General features: G+C 50.4%; 1 protein-coding gene across 10 annotated transcripts in view; it reads right to left on the bottom strand.

The window, feature by feature from the left end:
• The window catches only part of GRIK4 (glutamate ionotropic receptor kainate type subunit 4), a 428,651-nt gene that overhangs the window by 244,872 nt on the left and 162,610 nt on the right, over nt 1–21,169 (bottom strand). The window contains exon 1 of one of the 10 annotated variants that reach the window (XM_032428072.1): nt 2,241–2,925. The exons of the other annotated variants lie outside the window; for them this stretch is intronic. Within the exon in view, the coding sequence (XP_032283963.1) occupies nt 2,241–2,295 (55 nt within the window). The 5' untranslated portion in view covers nt 2,296–2,925. Of the gene's footprint in view, nt 1–2,240; nt 2,926–21,169 lie in introns of those variants that run through there. 10 annotated transcript variants of the gene reach the window in all.

Here is a 21,169-nt window from a genome sequence, read left to right as displayed (position 1 = left end):
GTATAGGAATGCCACTGACTTCTGTGCATTGATTTTATATCCTGCCATATAGTGGCTTGCTTTCTGAGATTTCTTGGTCCTCTTCCCTTCCTCATCTCTTACCTGTTGGGTTTTGATTCCAATCCCTGCAGTTTCTCTCCAGTGGGGATCCCAGCAGGAAGCCCCGGCAGGTACTGTTTGAGAATATGCAGGAACTATACTGGTCCACCTGTTGGGCTCCCTGCACTCACCTGCTACTGCAGGGAACCAGGGTAGCCCCCCAATTTTAGCTGCTCCTCTCAAAGTGTCCCACCATCATCTTCACTGAATACCGGTTGCTCCTTGGACGTTCTCTTGATCTCGGATCCATCTCTCCTCTATTCTCCCCGCTTATCATGTATGGACATCAATAACAGACAAGTCCTGTATTTGTTAACGGGCCCTCCCCAGCTTGTTGTAACTTGGAGTTTCTGGGGATACCCTATCACCCAGTTTTATTATCAGTGTTGCCTATGGCATTTCAGTTTTGCTATGCCATTGTTCTGTCTGCTTTATGTGGGGATTTGAGACGATCCAATCCCCAAACTCCGCTGCTACTATCTTACCAAAATCTCTCCCGCTAACTTCCAAATTTTACCTCCAGACCACATCTCTCACCCTGACCTTGTATATCCGGACTATTAATGGCTATGTCCACATGGATGTTCCATCAGGTTGCCTCAAATTTAACTCGGCCAGAAGAAGCCCATTTCCCTCCTCAAATCTACCATCTCTCTCCATCTTCCCCTTCTCAATAAATGGCACCACTTCCCTCCCAGTTGCTCAGGCCAAAAACCTAGGAGATAAGTCTCTTACCCTCACAATCCCAAAATTAATCATATCCGTAGGCCCTGGCCATTCTCCCTCGAGAACACATCCCTAATCCAATGACTAGTTCCCACCTCCATGCTCTCACCTTGGTCTAGGCCTCCTCTTCTGGACTTCTGCACGAGCTTCCTGGTCTCTCTGCCTCCCCTCTCCCTTCAGGTCTTTCTAAAGCATAACTCAGATGATTTCATTCCCATGTTTAACACAACCCAAAGGTTTGCCACCACCAGCAACCAAATTCCAACACCTAACCGTGGCCTGTGAGACCCTGCGTAATTTGGAGCATCGTGTCTCCCTTGACTCCATTTCCCTCCACTTTCTCTCTGTTCTCTATGTTCCAGGCACGTGGCTCTTCTCTTTTTTTGTTCCCAAAACATCCCCATGTGTTTCTCATCCCAGGGCCATTACCCCTGCTGTTCCCTGCGGTTGCAATGCTCTTCCCGACACCTTTGCAATGCTGCCTCTTTCTCACCATATAGGTCTGAACTCAGGCCTTTCTTTATAGCCTACGCAAAACTGTTAACTATTTTATCGTATTCTCAGCACTCACAGCACCTGCACTGATCTCTTTCATTTATTTGTATATCTAAATATTGTCAGTATGCATACCTTCCCACCACCACCCCCACCGAGAGAATTCTCCTTGTGCTCAGTGATACTAATAGGTGCTCAATCAATATTTATCAGTGAATTGTTTTCCCAAATACCTCCGGATATGGCCAAGGGAACCAAGCCCTGTGCCCCAGCAAACTCTGGAACATGAACATTTTCCTAAAATTGCCGGCTGCCAATCTAAACCTTTCACTCAGGACAGGGCCCTGTCTAGGCTTTGGATAAAGCGTCTGGACCACCTAATTCACGTAAAAAATAGTAGTCACGAACTCTATTAGAACCAACACTCCCTTTCTTTAACCAATATTTTATAACACACCTTTTCTATTCTGAAATGAAATCCATATATAACTACATATGCCTCATGGTTTTTGGGAAATCCACATAATTCTCTAATTATAATACAAGGAAATAATTTAAAAAGTATTCTGTAATAAGTATTTTATTATGTAACACTTGACTATAACTAAACCAAAAGACACAATGAAGCAGTCAGATGTTTGCACCTTATTTGAATCACCGTGAGCACAGCAACTATAAAGACAGACAAATATGGGAATGTTGTGTTAGCAACTCAAATGCCATATGCTGAGTTGGCCAGACAGATGAAGAGTGGTGTGATTTTCCAAAACACTAAACACCTTTTGGTAAAGTTCAGAACAAAACAAAGTTACTTAGTAGTTGCATTAATAGAACATTCAGTGCACACTCGGTTTTTCCAAAATACAACGTACTTAGTTTCTAGGTTCAGGTATTTAGAAGTCAGTAAGTTTATCACTTACATACACATCCAGTAGAACACCTAAATGTCTTGCAGGAAGCGGGACGTGTCTTCATCGTGTTGGACCCTTCCTGAATCTTGAAGAGCTTTGGCCCATCAAATGGCAGCAGTGCCCCCTCCTCAATTATTGTGAAACCACAAGCGACCCGACACCCTGACAAATGCCTGCTCTGTTTGTATTACCATAAAATAGCAGCCTGGCTCATGGTCGCCCAAAACTGGCAATCACCCAGCTGTCCTTGAGCTGGTGAATGGATAGAAAGACACACAGTGACCCATCCACACAAAGGACTACTCCTGGGCATTGAAAAGGAATACACTTGTGTTGCAGGCAACAACACAATTGACTCTCAAATGCATTATGCTAACCGAAGAACAGCTAGACTGAAAGGCTATAATACTGTATGTCTTAGAATTCCAGAGACTACGTGGCTTATAAGCAACAGAAATGTGTTTCTCATGGTTCTGGAGGCGGGGAAGTCCAAGAGCAAGGCACCGGCAGATTCAGTTTCTGGGGCGAGAGCTCGCTTCCTGGTTCAGACGGTCATCTTCTCTAACATGGTGGAAAGGGGGGAGGGAGCTCTCTGGGGTCTCTGTTACAAGGACGCTAATCCCATTCATGGGGGCTCCAGCCTCAGGACCTAACCACCTCCCAGGCTATAGCACTGCATGATTCCACTTCTATGATCTTCTGGAAAAGGCAAAACTCTGGGGCCAGAAAACAGATCTGTGGCTGCCAGAAGCTGGGGGCAGGGAGAAGGGCAGACAACGAAATGATACAAGGGAATTTCCAGGGGGTGATGCCGCTGTTCTAGATCTTAACTGCGGTGGGGGTTATGTGCTTGTGTGCGTTTGTCCAAAATGAACAGAATTGTATGCTCTAAGAAGTGAATTTTACTGTATGTAATTATACCTCAAATTTTTTAAGTGTTCAAAAAAAATCGGTAGCACCCCCACTGAGAACCACTGGTACAGAGCTTCCTAGCTTCAAAGCATTTCCACATGTCCTGCCCACTGTGAGGGAGCCTGGGCAAGACTCACTGACCCAGTTCTGGAAATAAGCAGGATAGCTACATGCAAAACCATATGGGACTTCATGTGGGAAAACCAGCACTTCGGTTGACGATCTGGTTCCAAAGCCCAAAATTGACCCCTTGGGTATATTTGTGCGACCCAGGGCAAGTACATTTCTCCTCTGAACCTCAGCTTCTGAACTGCTGGTCCTGACCTTCTTTGAGTCACCAGTTTGCCCTGTTAAAGGCTGGTTCATGGTAGGCTTCGGAGTTCTGATCGTTACCCATTGCCCTCTCTGTGCTAATAATGAGGAAAGGTCTCACAGGCCAGGCACAAGGGAGACCCATCAGCTGTCCCCTCCTACTGAGGGTCACACAAAGGACAGGAGGTGGGAACAGAGCCCAGCAGTGGGTGGAAATCGCTGATACTGGGCACGGAGGGAAGTGTTTCCTGCAGTGGGAAGTCCAGAAGATGGCACGTCTGGGCAAGGCAACTCAGTGACAAAATCAGAAGTCAAGGTCATTCTTGCTGCAAACTGTCCTGACCTTGACAAGGTCCTCTTTCTAATGACCAGCAGCCCAGGGATTCCCAGGGGCTACTTTTTCCCTTCTCTGCCCCATTTACAGTACATGTAAGGGGCTCAGTCTTTCCTTAAGGCTGCCTGACTAACTACCTTGTAAGAAGTAAAGGAAGACGCCTCACATCACAGACTTCCAGAGGACCTTCCCAGGCTGGGGGTTGAGCTCCAGCCTCCAAGTGAACCCTCTAGTGTACCTTCAAGAAGACCCTGGAACCTTAGCCACGCCACCCAAACAGGAGGCAAGGTCAGTTATGGGAACTCGAAATATAGGCTCCAACCCTCAGGATTTCCTTTCTCCCTCTTCAGCTCACTGCAGCCTTTGGAATTTGAACCCTTCAAAATCTTTTGTTTATGGTCCTGCTCCTGAAGCTCCATTTACTGATGAGCAATGGCTGGTGACTAAAGCCCTGTTAGTTACTGCCTCCTTTACACTTCCTTAAGGAAAACATAATTACCAAGTAAATCTCATTTGGGTTCACTCAATGCTCCAAAGGCTTTGGCACAGACTGCCTTTACCCCTTCAAAAGATTCCTTGAAGTCTGGAGACACTCTGTGCGCATGCAAATGAAGGAGGAGCAATGTTTGGGGGAAGCCTGCTAGCGTGGCCCAGGGAGGGAAGCGCCAGTTCCTTGCAGAAGAGCAAAGTTGGGAGTCTGGCTTCCTGACTAAGTCAAGATGTCTCTTTGGAAAAGCCTCAAAATCTTTCTGATCCTCCTTTAATCCTGCTGCAAAATGCCATTACCTCTATCTCGGTGGAAGTGGGAGGCTCAAGTGGAAAGGTTTGAAAGGAAGAATGCCACATGGAAATGCAAGAAATTCTCCGCTTTAATTAAACTGGTCACTGCTGATGGAATGTCACCTGATCTTTGCTGCGCCTTGCCTGGGGCCCACCAGAGTGGCTGTATGGGTATGACACAGCGAGGGAGCTCGCCTAAAAGCCCAGTGCTGGGTGGGTTGGACCACAGCTATTTATTTGCTGTGTGACTCAGCTCAAGCTACTAAGCCTCTCTGAATTCAGTTTCCTCATCCAGAAACTAGTACTTAATTCCTCAAGATGCAGTGAAAACTGAGCTAAAACGTGTAAATTATCGAGAAGAGTAACCGATGCACAGTGTCATTAAATGTTATCCACGATCATTCCTTTAAATGTCTGGATTGACCATGTCTTTCATTCTCTGTATCGAGGCTGTGACGTCTGGAGCCTCACAGACCACACACTGGACTAGACCCTCCCAGGGTTAGCCAATTCCTAAAGAGAGTAAACAACTCTCTTGCAGAGGCACTTTTCAACTACAAACCGACCAATCCTGAGCCCACACCCCCAACCACCTCCCTCACTGGATGCTTCGACTCCAGCATCCACCTGCCATAATCATCCCAGGGCCAGGTACCAGGCAATAAGGGCCAGCCCCTATACTCCACAACCCACTGAAATTATTCAAACGAGCCAATCCTAAGCCTGCCCACCCTGCCTCACCCATCCCTTCCCACAAAAACCACAATAAACGTTCTTGCCCACGTGTTATGCTCACTCCTCTGCCTCCTGACCAGCCCTGGTGTCTCCCCATGTGCCCCTCACCCCCTGGTCTGGCATGCCCCCACCTCTGCGGAACTGCGAGTAACAAACCATCCTTCCAATGGCAGTCCTCTCCCGATCTGTTGGCCTTACCGTTCCTCAAGTTTTCTATTAACACCCTGTATTTTAAAACACTGCCTTTGTCATAGCTTTCCTTCCCCCCTAGACTGCTACTCTCTCAAAGGTCACCCATGATGTCTTATCACCAAACAGGAAACCTCATCTGTGTCTATTCTTTCTCTTGCCTTTATTCTAGTATTTGGCTTGGTTGACCAGCTCACAGTTTAGAGATCACCTGTTCCAAGAAGTCTTCCAGAACCACCTCCCCGAGCCCCTGACCAGTGCCCCTCCCATGTGCTCCCACAGCTACTGTCATCCTCCTGTTTTTGTGGCTGTAGACCCTCCATTAGAAAGTCAACCCAGGAGAGCTCAAGCCGTGTCCTCCCTCCAGCATGCGGCATGATGCCTGGGGCTCGGTATCTATTACCAGAAACACACTCATCCAATTTGTATAACTCATTCATCTTCAACTCTTCACCTCTCTCTCTTCCATTCCCCATTCCTCTCTCTTCCCTTCCTCCTCCACCGCCACCCCTGATCCTCTGTCCTTCCCATCACGCTCTGAAACAATGCAGTTACCCCTTCCTCCATTTCCCTTAGTCTGGTATCTCCCCCTCCAACCCATACTGCGCCCCACCACATTCAAGTCCTTAAAACATAACTAAAATCTTCAGTCTATGTCCCTCTCTGCCCCTCCCCAGCCTCTGCTCTCCTGAAATAAATATGAAGTCCCAGTTGCTCATCCTCATATTAGCACCTCTTCCCCCCTGCAATCTCCTCCACCTCTCTTCCAACTACCCGTGGCTGTGCACCAGCATCTCCCACCTGAGAGTTTACTGCCTTCCCAGTCCTGAGCAAATCCTGACCATCGCAGGGCACACAGACACTCACATCCTGCCTCCCACACTGTCCAGGCCTAGGATTGGGGAAGGGGGGGGTGGGCTCTGGCACCATCCCAAACAGCTCCTTCTCCCCCCGACCCCGAGCTGTAGAATGGTGGGGGACTCAGCCTTGAGACCTGGAATGTGGTGGGGAAATCTGTATTAGTTTGCTCACGGCCAAAGACGCATCAGAGGATGTCTGGAGAAAACAGTCTACAATAAACCAGAGTCAGACACAAAATGCAGTGTTGATCGATTTCATGACCAATCTTGCCTTAGCAGACCTTAATATGCTATGACTGTGGCCGGCAGAAGTAATTTTAATGGTCATGCCAATAGTGGCCCTCGCTTCTTAATCTCCCCTCTCCCTCCTTTCTCTCTCTCTCTAAACACACACATATGCCCGCGCACACACTCGCGCACGTGCACACACACACACACACACACACACACACACAATGTGCTCCATTTTTTAGACATAGGGCAGCGCCGTACTGCTCCTCGATTCAGGCGTACTTTGCTTTACATAAAAGTTGTTTCCTAAAACAATCTGAATTTTTATCACTCGAATCCCAGTTTCCCCAAATCTTACTTTTCTGATCTACTTATCCCTTTCTCTGATTGATCTTTAGGAAACAGAGATCCCTCAAATTTCCTATGTAAGCCTTTAGCTTTCAGCCTCTTTTCTTGGCTTCTCTGGCACACGGACAAAAATGCTCTGCGGTTAGAAGGACCCCAGCAAATACCTTCATGCAAAATGAAGCTTTCTTCCATCGTAAGTCTAGCCATTGTCCTTTAGTTTTCTATTTTGTAAATTCGATTTTGAATATGAGGTGGGAGAGAAGCTTCTCTAACTCTCTCATTCCAGATAAATCTGATTCTGAAATGAAATTTCTGTTTAGTATGAGAAGGGGTGTCTACAAACAACTCTGGACTCCTGCGGCCTGAAGGAAAATGGGAAAGTCAAGTAGGAGGGAGTAAGTATATGCATGAGGATGCCAGGCCTCCAGGAGACTGACTTCACGTCTCAGCTCATCTTCGCAACTACAAGGTAGGTATTACTATCAGTCTGACTTTACCAAAAGAGACCACACTCAAGATCCAAGGGATCAGGGAGTTGGCCCAAGGTCGCACAAGACAGGTGAGTGTCCAGACTGGGATCTGAAGCTAGATCTGACTCTAAAGCCTTCGCCTTCTACTAGGTTGTTCCTGGGAGGAGGCCAACTGTTCAACTACCATCCCCACCCCTACCTCTAGTTAGGCCAGAATATAGGAAATACTGCTTCCTGTGTGTCCACAGAAGTGGCTATATTCTTCCTGTCTATTAAAAACCCATTACTTTCCTTCTTTAAGCACCACCTTATTCTAGAAAGGACTGGAGGGTTTTAGCAACTCGTTAAAACGAGGCTCAGCCAGTCATGAAATGATTCAGAATGGAGTCATCACAGCACTGACACCAGCCAGAATGACGGGGAAGGGGGGAAAGGTCCAGGAAGCCAGCTTGGGAGGCAGGCAGCAAACAGAGTAAAGAGGTTCCTACAGCCTTGAGTTAAGGACCCAGGCAAGAAGGTGAAGTCAAGGCAGGACCAAGTCAAGGAGGGGCGCTGGCAGACCCTGAGCTGGGTTAGAGACAACAGCAGCTGGGTTAACCTTCCCAACGCATCAGACTCCAGCCCTGGATGTCCATCTGTCTGCTGGAGCTGAGGACTGCACAGGAGATAAAAGCCCCATGCTCAGCTTCAGCATACAGACGGTGCTCAATATATGCTCAATACATGCTCGATGCTCTCCCTCCTTTCTTCCTTCTTGGGAGCAGGATTAATCCCATGCTGGGACAAGGCTGTACTTAGAGCTGGAGGTTAAGTGTCCCCAGCTTAGAATACTAAGGAGAAGCAGCAGCAAGGAGCTGAGCAAATCACTCTATTCAATAGCAGCGAGCTCCTTCTTCACCCCAGCCTAAATCCGGTTTGTGGCTGTCTACGTCTATTTCTTCTCGCTCGGTCCTCAGGGAAAATGGAAACTGGCCAGCATCCACTCCTGAATATGGATGCTTTAGCAACTTAGACACGTTGGCCACATCACTCCTCAGTCTACGGAGATGCAGGTTTTCCTGCTGTTTCTGGAAAGCCCGGGGAAAGACAGAGGCGAGGTGGCCGGGAGGCCCCGACTGCCTTACAGACGCATCGCAGGGGCTGGAGGGTGGGGGTGGGGTGGGGGGCTCTCCCTTGGGAACTCCAGTGACAGTCTCAGGGCTGCTGTCTCCTGGCTCCAGTGCTGAGCCCTGTCTTTGTTCTTGGTGATGAGATGGAGGAAGGAAGGCAACTGCATAGAAGGGAGGCAACAGGCTTCTCGGCACCCAGAGCGGCAAGCGCATGACTTATGACATTCCTCTCCAGAACCAGGTGTGTGTCTAGACAGACACTTGAGGGGAAAAGCCGCCCTGACTTAATTCTATTTGCCATTTCCTCAAGCCCTCTTGCAGCAGGGGACTGCCTCCGTTCAAGGGCCAGGGCGGGCACTAGGAGGCTCTGGGAGGAGTGCCTGGTGATTTCTGCCGCAGCCCGGCGTGGAGCTCAGCCCCCGCGTGCACAGTCAGCTAGAACGCCACACCGGGCTAGGTTTCCGGAACAGAAGCCCCTCCACATACACACACACGGAGGCTGCTCCCAGCGATGCGCTCTTTCACCAGCCCGCTCAGCCTCCTCACATCATCTCGGTGAGACAGGAGCGGGATGATTATCTCCCTTCTCACGAGGAAGTGAGGACGGAAGGGTTCAGCTGATATAGGCACAGTCACCAATCACACCCGGGAACCCAGTGCTTTGGCCCCGGGACTCACGTTGCCTGGCCCTACGTGGTCCTTGGAAACAGGCGAGGAGGTCGGGGTGGGGGTGGCCGAGAGGAGAAGCGGGCCCTGTCCTTCTGCTACCTTAGCATTCCCGGGTCCTCGGCAGGCTCGCGGCACCTGTGAGCAGACTCACCGGACAGGATGAGGGTGTAAAAACCCAAAGCGGCAGCAGGGGTCCCCAGCCTGGTGATAATGCAAACACTTCCAACAGGACCCGAGAGCAGTCAGTTTTCTGGAAGCATCTGCTCTTGGGCTCCTGCTGCCCACCACCTGGGTGTGTGCAGTCCCTTCCTGCTTCTCAGCCCTCTGGCTCCTCGGTGTCAGCCCAGCCAGGCAATCCCACCCCCGGCTGGCATTAAGGTGACCAGGTCTGCAACAAGCAGGGGGCATGTGACCTCCACTGAAAGGTCACTCGGTCATAGGCTGCAATCTCCTGGTCCAGCCCCAAACTGCCAGTCCCAGCACCAGGGGGCTGCTTCCTCATCATCCCCTCCCCACTTGAGTATGAAGTGGTCCCACCAGCAAATGTTTAGAGGATTTGGATCCTAATCCCTGCCAAGACACTCTCTAACCCTCCAAGCGAAAACCCCAGTTCGGGGCCATGCAGACAGGCTTTTGTACCAAGGGCCCTGAGCCTCTAAGTGCAGTTAGCACCTCCTCCCTGCGAATCCATCATTAGGTCTCTGCTCAGGGAGGCTTTCTCTCCAGGAAGCCCCCGGGGGGAAAAGATTCTCTCTCCTTCTTCTCCTTCTTGGAAGGGACCCTGTGCAGGGTGGGCGATGGCTGGGGAGGGGGCGTGCCGGGGGGCCTGAGCTTCCTTCTCATCTACTTGTCACACTGTTTCTGTTTTCCCAGCCAGGCTGCCAACTCTTTGAAGGCACCGGCTGCATCTTATCTTTGCATGCTTTGGTTTGAGATCTGAGCCTACAAATAGCAGGCATTCGATTCATGTTGGGTAAATTAATGAGTTCTGTAACTGCGCAAACCCAGGTTTGAGCGTCTGCAAATCAGGCTCTCGTTCCTCAGCTCTGATATGGTCCTTCCCCATTTCTGAAACCGCCACCAGCGCCCTGCTGCCTAACAGAACAGTCTGGACTCTGCACCCTCCTTGTATTTAAGGCCGCCGGCATCGGGCTCCAGCCCACCCTCTGGCCTCACTCCCCTCATGGCGACTTCCCACGCACCCAGTTCTTAAGCGACCCCGAAGCCCCTTCTCTGCTCAGGGGGGTGCTGCCCCAGTGCCTTTGCTTGGGTTATTTCCCCCATCTGGAATCCGTGGTGCTCCACACAAAGCAGGGGCTCAGGAAGAGTATGCTGAACTCATCTGAATTTAATTGAAGTCAGAACCCAGAGGAAGCCGTGCCGTATTTTCTGCTTCAGTCTCTCCAGCTCTACCTGCAAAGTGGGATCTGTGCCCCCGAGTCCACTGGCCCCACGACAGCCAGCCAGTGAGTCACCCGTGCTGCCTGGTGCGAGCGAAAGCTATAGGAGCATGGCTTGGGGCCAGCAGGATTTGAGAATCTTAGAGCCCTTTGCAAATGTCATTCTCCATACCTGACTGGGAAGTCACTGGTGGGGAAAACGAATGTCTAGAAAAGGAAATGTGAAGGCAAAGAAGGTGGGGGAGAGCAGGAAGCGGGCAATTAGGGAAAGGCGGAGGAGGGTGAAGGAGCAGGGACCTATGCTCCCTCTAGGGAGGTGCCCTGGGCCAGGGGTTCTTCATCAGACTTCACTCATCAGCCTCTGGGAGGCTCATGAGCTTTGGATCTCTTCATTTGTTTGTTAGTTTGTTTTGAGAGAGGACTCACAGCTTTCATTGGATTCCACTGTGACTCCAAAATGGGCTTCCTTTTCCTGGATTATCTGCTTGCCCTCATAGGTTGGTGCTCCTCAGGATTCTGTCCTGGGCTCTCTGCTCCATTCTGGTGGGAGCATCCACACCCACGGCCTCAATTACGGTTGAAGCAGACTCCCGGCAGCTGGTCAGGACCAGCATTAGGGCCCCTGGGCTAACACAGACGTGGTGCATTCCTATGGCCAGCCATACTTGTCTTCTGAGCTCCAGACCCACATACATATGAAGTGACCTACAGAATGCAGAGCTCCACTGGGAAGCCCAGAAGCATTTCATAATCAGCAGGACTCCAACTGAACACCTCTAATTCATTCTTCTCATTGCAGCTGGAGAAGTGTCTCTAAATAGAAATCTGATCATGTTCTTCCCTGTTTAGAACTCTTTAGTAGCTTTCCCCTGTACTAGGCTAAAGTCCCACCCTCCTCAACAGGATTGCTAAGGCCCTTTATGATCTGGTCCCTACCTACCCCACCAGGTCCACCTCTTCCCACCTCCCCGGCCCCCTCCATTTCATGAAAATATCATGTTCTCTCTCGCCTGAGCCTGTGAACATGCTTTTCCCTCTGACTACACCACCCTTCCACTCTCTGCACCTGTGCTTAACTCCCACCTTTTATTAAACTCCAGTTCTCCGTTTAAGTTAGGATTCCGTCTAGGAGGGCTTCTCTAGCAGCCTGATCAGGTCACAGGCCCTTGCTAAGTGACCCTTCAGTACCCCATATTTTGCCTCTCAGGATGTGTTTGACACTTTTCAATGAGTGCTTACTCCTCTGTATCCTCCAGTAGATTCTAAGTCCTACGAGGCTAGAAACTGTGTCTGCCTGCTCACCACTGTGTCCACTGCAACTGGTTCAGTGCCTGGTACACAACAGGTGCTTAATAAATAGTCACTGATAGAAAATAGAATTGGGAGAATAAATGAATGGAGGGAGGAAGGGGGATATGGAGGGAAGGGGGCAAGGGAGGGAAGAAGGGAGGGGGGAAGGAGGGGAAGAAGGAGGAAAGGGAAGAAAGAGGTCAATCCTTTCCTTCTGGGAGTCCCTTGTCTTTAGTTTGCACCAGACACAAGCACTAGCGCTTTCCTTTCTCCAAAAGCCCCGAGGTGTAGATCTTAAGTCAAGATGAGCCTCCAGGCTGGGTGAAGTCCTGCCATTATTAAACATCATTCCTACCGTTTAAAAGCCAGGATAGTGCATCCCACACTTTGCATCCCGCGTGGGGCGCAGCAGGGTGCCCTGCATGCAGCAAGTTCTCAGCTTAATAGCGGACACGGTGGAGAGCCCCGCCAGGCGTTAGTTTATAGCGTGCCCGTCACGCCCATTATCTCACACAGAAGGTGGAAGAGGGATGAGTGAGTAAGAGTGGAATCCTGTGGAATTCTGTGAGTAAGAGTAATATGGGAGGCTCAGTGCACCCCGGGGCAAGGAGATCAGAGCCTAAGACCCAGATCCCTGCCTCGAGTCTGTTCTCGCCTCTCAGTGGGACCTCGAGCCGGCAGCAAATCCGTTCTCGACTCAATTTCCCTCTCTGTAAAATGGAGACTCGAGTCCTCCTTTCCCCTCTCTTCCCAGGCTGCCATGGAGAGATAAGGCCAGACACGCACCACCTAGGCGAACGGAACTATGAATATTCATGTCCTACATCTCTTAGGACGACCTTCACGGGCGCCGCTCATCAAGTCACTTGTAGCCACCTCTGCACCTTGCAGGGTTCCAGTTCCAGTCCCACTTGTCTTCCCTCCTTAGAAATCCTCTGTAGCCAGTGAGGATGAAAGAGACACAGCCACATCTATTACCTCCTACGAGCTCCGGTCATAAATCCTAGCGCAATTAAACCTAGCCTGGGAAAGGGCTTGGAGCACAAAACACGCTGCTGTTTTTGCATTTGCCAATTACAACGTGACAATGACTGAGTAGCCCAGTGTCCACCACGCAAGGGGTGCCCACTCGGCCTTCCTCCCGCTCCTATATGGAGTTTACCAGCGGGGTCTGGGGGCTCACAGCAGGTGCTGGGGAGGACAAGAGCCCACACCTGCCAATCAAATCCGCAGGGGACACAAATCTCGGAGGGTCTGCATGCAGCCTGTCAGGTGACAGAATCCAAACTCAAAATGACCAGCGGAGAAGAATACTGTGGGCTCCCGATAAAATAAAATCTTGGGAGGAAAATGTGAAGTTTTACATTTGAATTCTAGAAATCAATAGCAGACCCATAAACAGGGGGACACCTGGCCTGGGTAGGTTTATCAAAAGAAAACATGTGGGCTTTGCTTGTTCTTTTGTTATTAAAACCACAAGCTTGATGAGGACCACCTGCTTTTTTTTTTAAGTGCCATTTGGGCTGTATTAAAAATGGCACGATGTCTGGGACAAGGAGGGGACTGCCTCTCTGTTCTCTGCTCTAGCCAGACTAATGCCCAGCAGGGTGACCAGTGTGGTCACCGCTTTCAGAGGGACAATGACAAGCTAGATGAGGAGAGAGTCTGGGCTAGTGGCGTAAATGAAATCAAGCGGCTGGAGGAGCAGGAAATACTCATCCCAATCTGGAAGCGGCACGGTGGCTGACTTCAAGCGTGTAAAGGACCATCACGAAGAATTCGGACCCCACTTCCCTAGGCCCACAAGTTCAAACCAGGGCTCGAAGAGGGATGTGACGAGTCTCAGATTTGGACTTGACGTCAGGAAAAACTGACCAACAGGCAGGGCTGCTCCTCAAGAGGCAGCGAGCACCCAGTCCCCAGCAGGATTTAAGCAGAGGATGAATTCAGGAGAAAACAAACCCAGAAGAGCCCGTGGCCTCGGGAGAGCACAGAAGCCTGCTGGAGCATTTCCCGATAGAGCACGGAATGGTTGCGGGCTGCTTTGGGGAAGGTGCTTCCAGAGACCAGCAGGCCAATTTCCTTCTCCTCTCCTGAGTCCTGCCTCTCGGGATGCATTTTCTGCCATTTCTGCCCCCTCTCCAGCCAACCCCCAAACCAGCATACCAACTCCGCCCAACTGGTAAACCATGGCTGGACATCAGGACTCAGCTTCTCCATCAGCCCTTCTGAGGAGGCTTCCAGCAACCTGCATCCCAGCTCCCTTAGCACGAAGGACTTTCGCCTTTATGGCACAAAGTACTCCCTTACTACTCCCTTAGCATGAAATACTGAACCCCTTGTCAGTTACCACTTCCTTATCTAATTTCCCTGCTGCACGAGGCTGAAGGAAGGCAGAGACCTTGTGGGGTTTGCTCGTTACTATATCTGGAGCGCCTCGCACAGTGCTCGGCATGCTGCAGGTGCAAAGTAAGTATTTCTGACGCATGAACGTACGAATGAACCGATTTGAAATGAAGGGACACAGACTACAGTATGGATAGGTACATTCGGTTACTACGACTTCCAAGCCTCTCATCCCTTCAGAACCCACTTCCTGTCTCCTGCATATCAGCTTTGAGGCTTTTCTAAGCCCTGGCCTCAAGCTCTGGGGAGGAAGCCCCTGTCCCCTCCAACCCAATAAGACTTCTGCAGCTTCTAGGTGGATTAGCTAGCTATCCTTTACCACTGGATAGTCCTGCAAGAGACATTTGGGGAAATTCTTCCCTGGAATACAGGAAGGATTGATCTGTTTGATATTGTTATGCCAGAGATTGGAAAAGATGGTCCCCTGCCTGCCCTGGGAATCTCTGCCCTGGGATTCTAGAAGGGCGGGCCTATCTTCCCGAACTTGGGCTATCCTGGGAGATGTCCCTTACGTGAACATATGCCCCATTCCAGGATGTGATTCGGCAGTACGTGAAATGGATCCGCAGCACCCTCAGGCCCAGAGGCATGAGTCACACCAGCATGAATACGCTCTTTCTCCCCACACACCTTGGCTTGTAGAGACAGATGAGGGGCACCAGGGGGGTCTCCCACTTGGGACAGCAGATAAGATGCAGAACACTCACCTCCACTTGGTCAGCTCACTGAGAAAGTTAAGACCCAAGGAGTTAAATGCCTTCCTTTGTCCTGCTCCCGAAATGCTCCTTCTCCTCTCAGGAGTGAACACAGTGGCCCTTAAAATGAACATTTTATAACTCATTTTTGTTTACCCTCGGCCTCTACTTGCTGTTGTTGCTATTAATATTTAACGTCTCTTGAGGAAGGCGTGCTTCCCGGACATAACGAGCTCTGGCACGGCATTTATCAGAGAGGCTGACGTGGGCCTCACGGCCTCTCGTTGCTCAGCAGGGCCCACCGTGAGCCCCACAGCAGCCAACGCATCCTCCCCGCCTGCTGCAGGCATCCTGGGTACGGCTGGGAGGCGGGATGCTCGGGTTCTGCACTGCCCTCCGGAGAACGCCAGCCCCTGGAAGTCTGCTGAAGGCTCCCTGTTTATTTATTTGCCTGTTTCCTTAGTCACCAGGCCTCTGGCAAAGAGGCCTCTGGGCACACAAACAGATTTTAAAATAATACAAATCATTAACATTTAAAATAGTAAAGTGGCAACAGTACATTCTACTCTCCGAGGTGGCAAAGCAGCTGAGAGAGAGGAGCCAGGGGTGGGACGTGCAGGCCCCCATCTTTACAGGTGTAGAAGTGTCTAGAAGTGTGCTTTCCTCCTCGGAGAAACGCCAGGTGCTCCTCGCTCCCCTGAGGCCAGAAACCGCCCGTTCATTCCAATCTATTAAGAAAGACTCTACCGTGAGTCGCAGAGCTTGGGAGCAAGGGGCCCACACAGCCAGTTCCTCGCACAGCGGGAACTGGGGGCCAGTGGACCCCAGCAGAAGACCAGACTCAGAAGCAAAGTTTGCTCCGTCAGTGCAGGGTCAAGGTGAGACACTGCAGTCTACTAGGAGAGCATGGATGGGGGACCAGAGGCACCAACCACATCTTGACTTTTGTCCTTAAGGAGCTGCGTGTCTTAGCCAGACCTAACCTCCCCCTGCCCCCGCTCAGTTCAACAACTCCATTTTCTCATCTGACAAATAACAGAATTATTTAATTTTAGAGCTGGAAGACACCCCAGAAAATATCTGGTCCAATCTCCTCATTTGAGAGATAACATCTGTCTTCCCTCTTTCTCAACGTTGCTGTAAGTGTTATTGGGAAACAGGACACCTGGACTTGTGGATGCAGGATTTAAGATTGGACATGGGGTCAGTCATTTCATTTCGTGTCTGCCTTGCCTCTTGCTGACCACCGTTCACAGGTATGACCTGGGGCAATTCTGAAATCAAGGCACAGAGGTCTTGCTCCTAATCGGAACACTTGCATGCGCGTGGCTCCCGCCCAGTGTTCAAAGCACCCTCATCTGCCTTCCCCGTCTGATCACCGTGAGGGGGGTCGGGGGTATCAGTGTGGTAGATGGGAGAATGTAGACAGAAAGACATGCTCTATGTCTCATGGGTCATAAGTGGCCCAGAGGGGACTTGAACCCTGGTCTTCTTACTCTCTGTCCAGGACGCTTTCTTCTACACCACTCTGTTTTTTTTGTTTCGTTTTTGGTTATGGAAAACTGAAGACTCTCTTTGGTATAATCAGAAAACCTAAAAGAGCCTTGGAAAGGAAGGAGCTTTGGGAAACATGTGAACAGCTGTCCAAAGCATTCTGAGTATGACACAAACACTTCTAGATTTGTCTATTTGCAGGGATAGTCAAAGGTGCCATATAAAAGTAAAATATGGTTATTATTAAAATCCCACACTGCATGGGCGCCTGGGTGGCTCAGTCGGTTAAGCGACTGCCTTCGGCTCAGGTCATGATCCTGGAGTCCCTGGATCGAGTCCCACATCGGGCTCCCTGCTCGGCAGGGAGTCTGCTTCTCCCTCTGACCCTCCCCCCTCTCATGTGCTGTCTCTCTCATTCTCTCTCTCTCAAATAAATAAATAAAATCTTTAAAAAAAAAAAAAAAAATCCCACACTGCAAAAACCAGATGCCATCAACTCCCCAGGACTCCTCTCAAACTGACCTTTTATTTTCTATAAGCTAGTTAGCATTTGTAGAATCCCTTCGGAAATAATTCCAAAAGCTGGTAGGAGGTGATGAGAAGGGTCAGGGAAGTGAATCCTCATTTTCAGATGATAACACTTAGTCCAGGAATTTCTGGAACTATTTCTGGAGTATCCCTTCCCTGGCAGGTACCATGTCTTATTTAACCAAGGCACAGAGTGGGTACTCAAGAGAGGTCACGGGAGCGCTGCCTTTGGCATTCTACATTGGGGTGAGGGACTACAACTGGGTATCAAACTTCAGAATTCCTATGAATCACTGGGGTGCTTGTTAAAATGCAAATGCCAGGGGCGCCTGGGTGTCTCAGTCAGTTGAGCGTCCAACTCTTGGTTTTGGCTCAGATCGTGATCTCAGGGTCATGAGATCTAGTCCCACATCAGGCTCCGTGCCCTGTGCAGAGTCTGCTTGAGACTTTCTCTCCCTCTGCCCCTCCACCTCACGCTCTCGTGTGCAGGTGGTCTCTCTAAAATAAATTAATAAATCTTAAAAAAAAAAATAAATAAAAAGCAAATGCCAGATTTGGAGATTCTAGATTCACTAGGTCAGAAAATCTGCATTTTAAGTAAGTTCTCCAGGGAACATTCTAAATAGGTAATCTTTGCCCCCACCCCCAACTTTGAAAAATATAGCTCAGAAAGGACCCTGAATTCCCAAGCTGTCAGTCCTCCAGAGGGCTATTACTATGTCTCCTGTCCACAGAGTCTGCCCCCAAGCTCTTGGGTTTTAGAAATATCCCCAGGCCCACCAGGTAAATGTTCCCACCCAGACTTGGCTCAGACTCTGGGCCATTAGCGAGGAGCCAGCAGCCCTGCTGGAGTCCTAGGAACACACAGACAAACCTCCCACCATGCGGGAGAAGGAGGGAGCTGGGAGAGGAAGGGGAGCATCTGTGGACAGCAGTTCTGGGCTGGTGGCCACTGCCCCGGAGTACCGGACTGCCCGGGCCGCCCTGCCCTACACCAAAGCCTTCGGCCTGTGCAGGCTGCGAGGAGCACATCGGGAGGACACAGGGGCTCAGCAACTCTTTTCTGGCCCAACACAGCTGAGGGCAATTAACCTTCAGAGGGGCAGCTTCATTTCTGGAACAAGCAGCTGCCTCTGTCTTCTGGAGCCTGTTCACAGCCCCACGAGGAGCACCAGGCTGAGGGCATCTCCCTGCTTGTGGCTCTGTTCCAGGGCCTAGAGATTCAAAAGGAAAAAACAACAACACCCAGGCTACCAGCTGCTGGGGCTACACCTCCGAGCCCTGTGCTCATCCCCGCCTCTGCCTGGCGGTTAAGTAGGAAGATATTTCTGGTTTCTCCCTGATCAGGATTATTCATCAGGGATTTCTGTTGAGCTGAGATAGAGGTGGGAGGGGGTAGGCAGACTCAACACACACAAATCCCGTTTAGTGTTTCTCTTACAAAGGGTCTTTCACATAGAACAAAGAAGCGGATCAAAAGCTCTGTGCCGCCCCCTTCCCCCCTCCCCCACCGTCTAAGCTGAAACGAGGGCTCTTTGTGGCCAACATCCACTTCCTCAGCACTTGCCTTTATACCCATTACTACGTCATCAAGACCCTTGGGATTCCAAGCATGAGATAACATCCAAATGACTCTTCATTCTCCATGGCTTGTATGGACATTGTATTTTCCAGAAATGGTCACATCTCCCATCCCATATGCTCGTCTTAGGATGTGACCCTGGCACACTGCCCATTGGGAGGTGGGGTCTGTGGCCCCTCCTCTGGAGTCTAGGTGGGCTTGGGGCTACAGTGGAGGTGATGCTTTATGATTCTGCTAGGTCAACCGTAAAAGGCAACACAGCTTCTGCACTGTTCTTTCGGGTTGCTCAGGCTTGGAACCCAGCCACGGTGCCGTGAGGAAGTTCAAGTAGCCTGCAGCGGCGCCCACATGGAGAGGTCCGTGTGGAGGGGAAGAGAGGGATCCCTGGCCCTCAGTTCTGTTCAGTCTCCAGCCAGCACAACCTGCCCATCCTGGAAGTGAGCCATCTTGAAGCAGATTATCCAGTTCCAAACACACGCACCCCACAATCGGACACCCCAGTCAATGCTATGTGGATCAGAGAGGAGCCTTCTGAACCCAGCCCAGCCCGCCCCCCCCACCAGCCTTCCCCATTGAAGATCTGTGAGCTAAATAAATGACTGTGGTTGTGTTAGGTCACTAGGGTTGCCCAGACTCTCAGTCACTCCCCCTAACCTTTGCTAGTCCCCTACCAAGAGGGGTTTTCTGAGGTTAGAGAGACAAATGTGTGGGATCTACAGGGGGCAGTTCAAAGTTGATTCAGCCCACTCAGACAGGTCCGTCCTCAGGCTTCCCCTCGATGGTTCTCCCTGAGCAGAGGGGCTGTGCCTGGCAGGCTGGTGCCAGGTGAGTGGGTCTCAGCCAATGCACTGATACTGAAGAGCTGCAAGCCCCAGCTCCCAGGGCATGTGGTTCTAACTCGTGTACTCAGCCCGCTCCGTAGCTCTCCAGAGTTCTTGTTTCTGGGCCTCTGTAAATGAGCATCACACTGCAGCATCCTCCCAAGAAGCCTGATGCGGGGAGGTTCACCCAAGCCCGGGGGTTCAATGTTGATAAAGACAAAAATGCCCCACTTGGTTGTAACAAGAACCCTGAGACAGCGAGGATCCATGGGTGTTTATTCCTTTCATGGTGACTGACACAGTGTTGGGCCGTGGCAATGGGGTGTAGCTGTCAGCATCTGGTATGTTAACACGGTGACCATAACAAACACAAGAGTGCTTATGAGAGACAAGGCCAGCCACCAAATAGAAATCAGGAGGCCCCCTGAGCAGGCAGCCACAGAGGGCCTGGGACTAGTTGCCATCAATTCAGCCACAGCTCCCCAGGGCCTTGGTCATAAGCCCTCGTCTTTGAACCTCCCATATTGCTCTGACACTGCATGGAACAGACTACCCACTCCTGTTCGTCTGGAGTGATAAAGATCCCAGAAGGTTGAGTATTTCCTGGGTCAGAGATCAACCCCAGTCCTTCGAGGGGTCCCCTGTGCTCCTAAAACTTCAGAAAACCACATACACGGCCTGTCAGCCTTTCCAGTCCAGCCTCCATCCCATTCCCTGGATGGCTTCTCCATGGCCACCATGTTCCTATGTCCTGCAGAAGGGGAGGGACCCAGGCAGACCTGAGCAGAGGTTCATATACAACACATGAGTGCACCCCCCACGTGCACATTCACACCCACTCCCTCAGAGCCCCAGCAGCCGACATGGGCATGATGAAGGGGGTGGGGAAGCGGGAAATGAGAGCTAGGAACAAAATACGGGGCCTGAATCAGCCAGGAGACCAGAAGAAACTGGGACAGAATGTTGACCAGAAATCTACACAGGGGTATGGTTGGGGGTAAAAACATGGTAAGAGAGTTAAAGGCAGACATCAGGGTCAGATCTAGGGCCCTCAATCCCTTCCTGGGAGACACATGGATTTCACGGTGGATCATCAAACTCCTGCAAACAGACAGGAGGGGGTTTCTGTGTCTCTCCTGAGTGGATACCAAATGGACGTGGTCATGGTCCATGAGCACGGAATGGTGCGCTACTCAGACCAGGCTGGACAAGGGAAGCAGTTCTCTGGTGTTCAGGATCCAATGCTGGGGGTGGGATGTCCTGGAGGCCTCACTGTGGCTAAAGGGGGAAGTCAAACAGGAGCCCGAGACACGGGGCCTCCAGGGAAGACAAGCTGAAAATGCACAATTGGCCTTAGACTTTGGAAATGGACTTGGCCCAAAAAAGAGGCCCCAGAACTCTGCAAAAAGTGGCTTTGAAGTTTTATTAACCATGACCCATAGGAAAAAATATCTATCACATCATTAACCAAGACCCACATACCTAGATGTATGTATAAAACAGAAAGAACATTTCATGAAACAATAACTCTTTACAGTCTGTGATGCCCCTGGTGTGTTCTAGTCTATTCTTTTTTAGTTTTTTAAATTGCTGGTTGTGACCCACTAAATTGATTTCCCAGCCCACTAATGGGTCTTGGCCTGCAGTTTGGAAAACAGTGCTCTAGAATAAGCGTTGGCTAACTATGGCCCACAGATGAATAACTGAGGTGAAATTCACACAGTTCCTATGATTTCATACACATATTTTAAAGTGTACAACTCAGTGGCATTT

This window comes from Phoca vitulina, unplaced genomic scaffold, assembly GCF_004348235.1.
Source record: "Phoca vitulina isolate PV1807 unplaced genomic scaffold, GSC_HSeal_1.0 scaffold38, whole genome shotgun sequence".
NCBI lineage: Eukaryota > Metazoa > Chordata > Mammalia > Carnivora > Phocidae > Phoca > Phoca vitulina.
The sequence above is the reverse complement of the archived record's forward strand: the minus strand, read 5'-3'. Positions and strand labels throughout refer to the sequence as shown.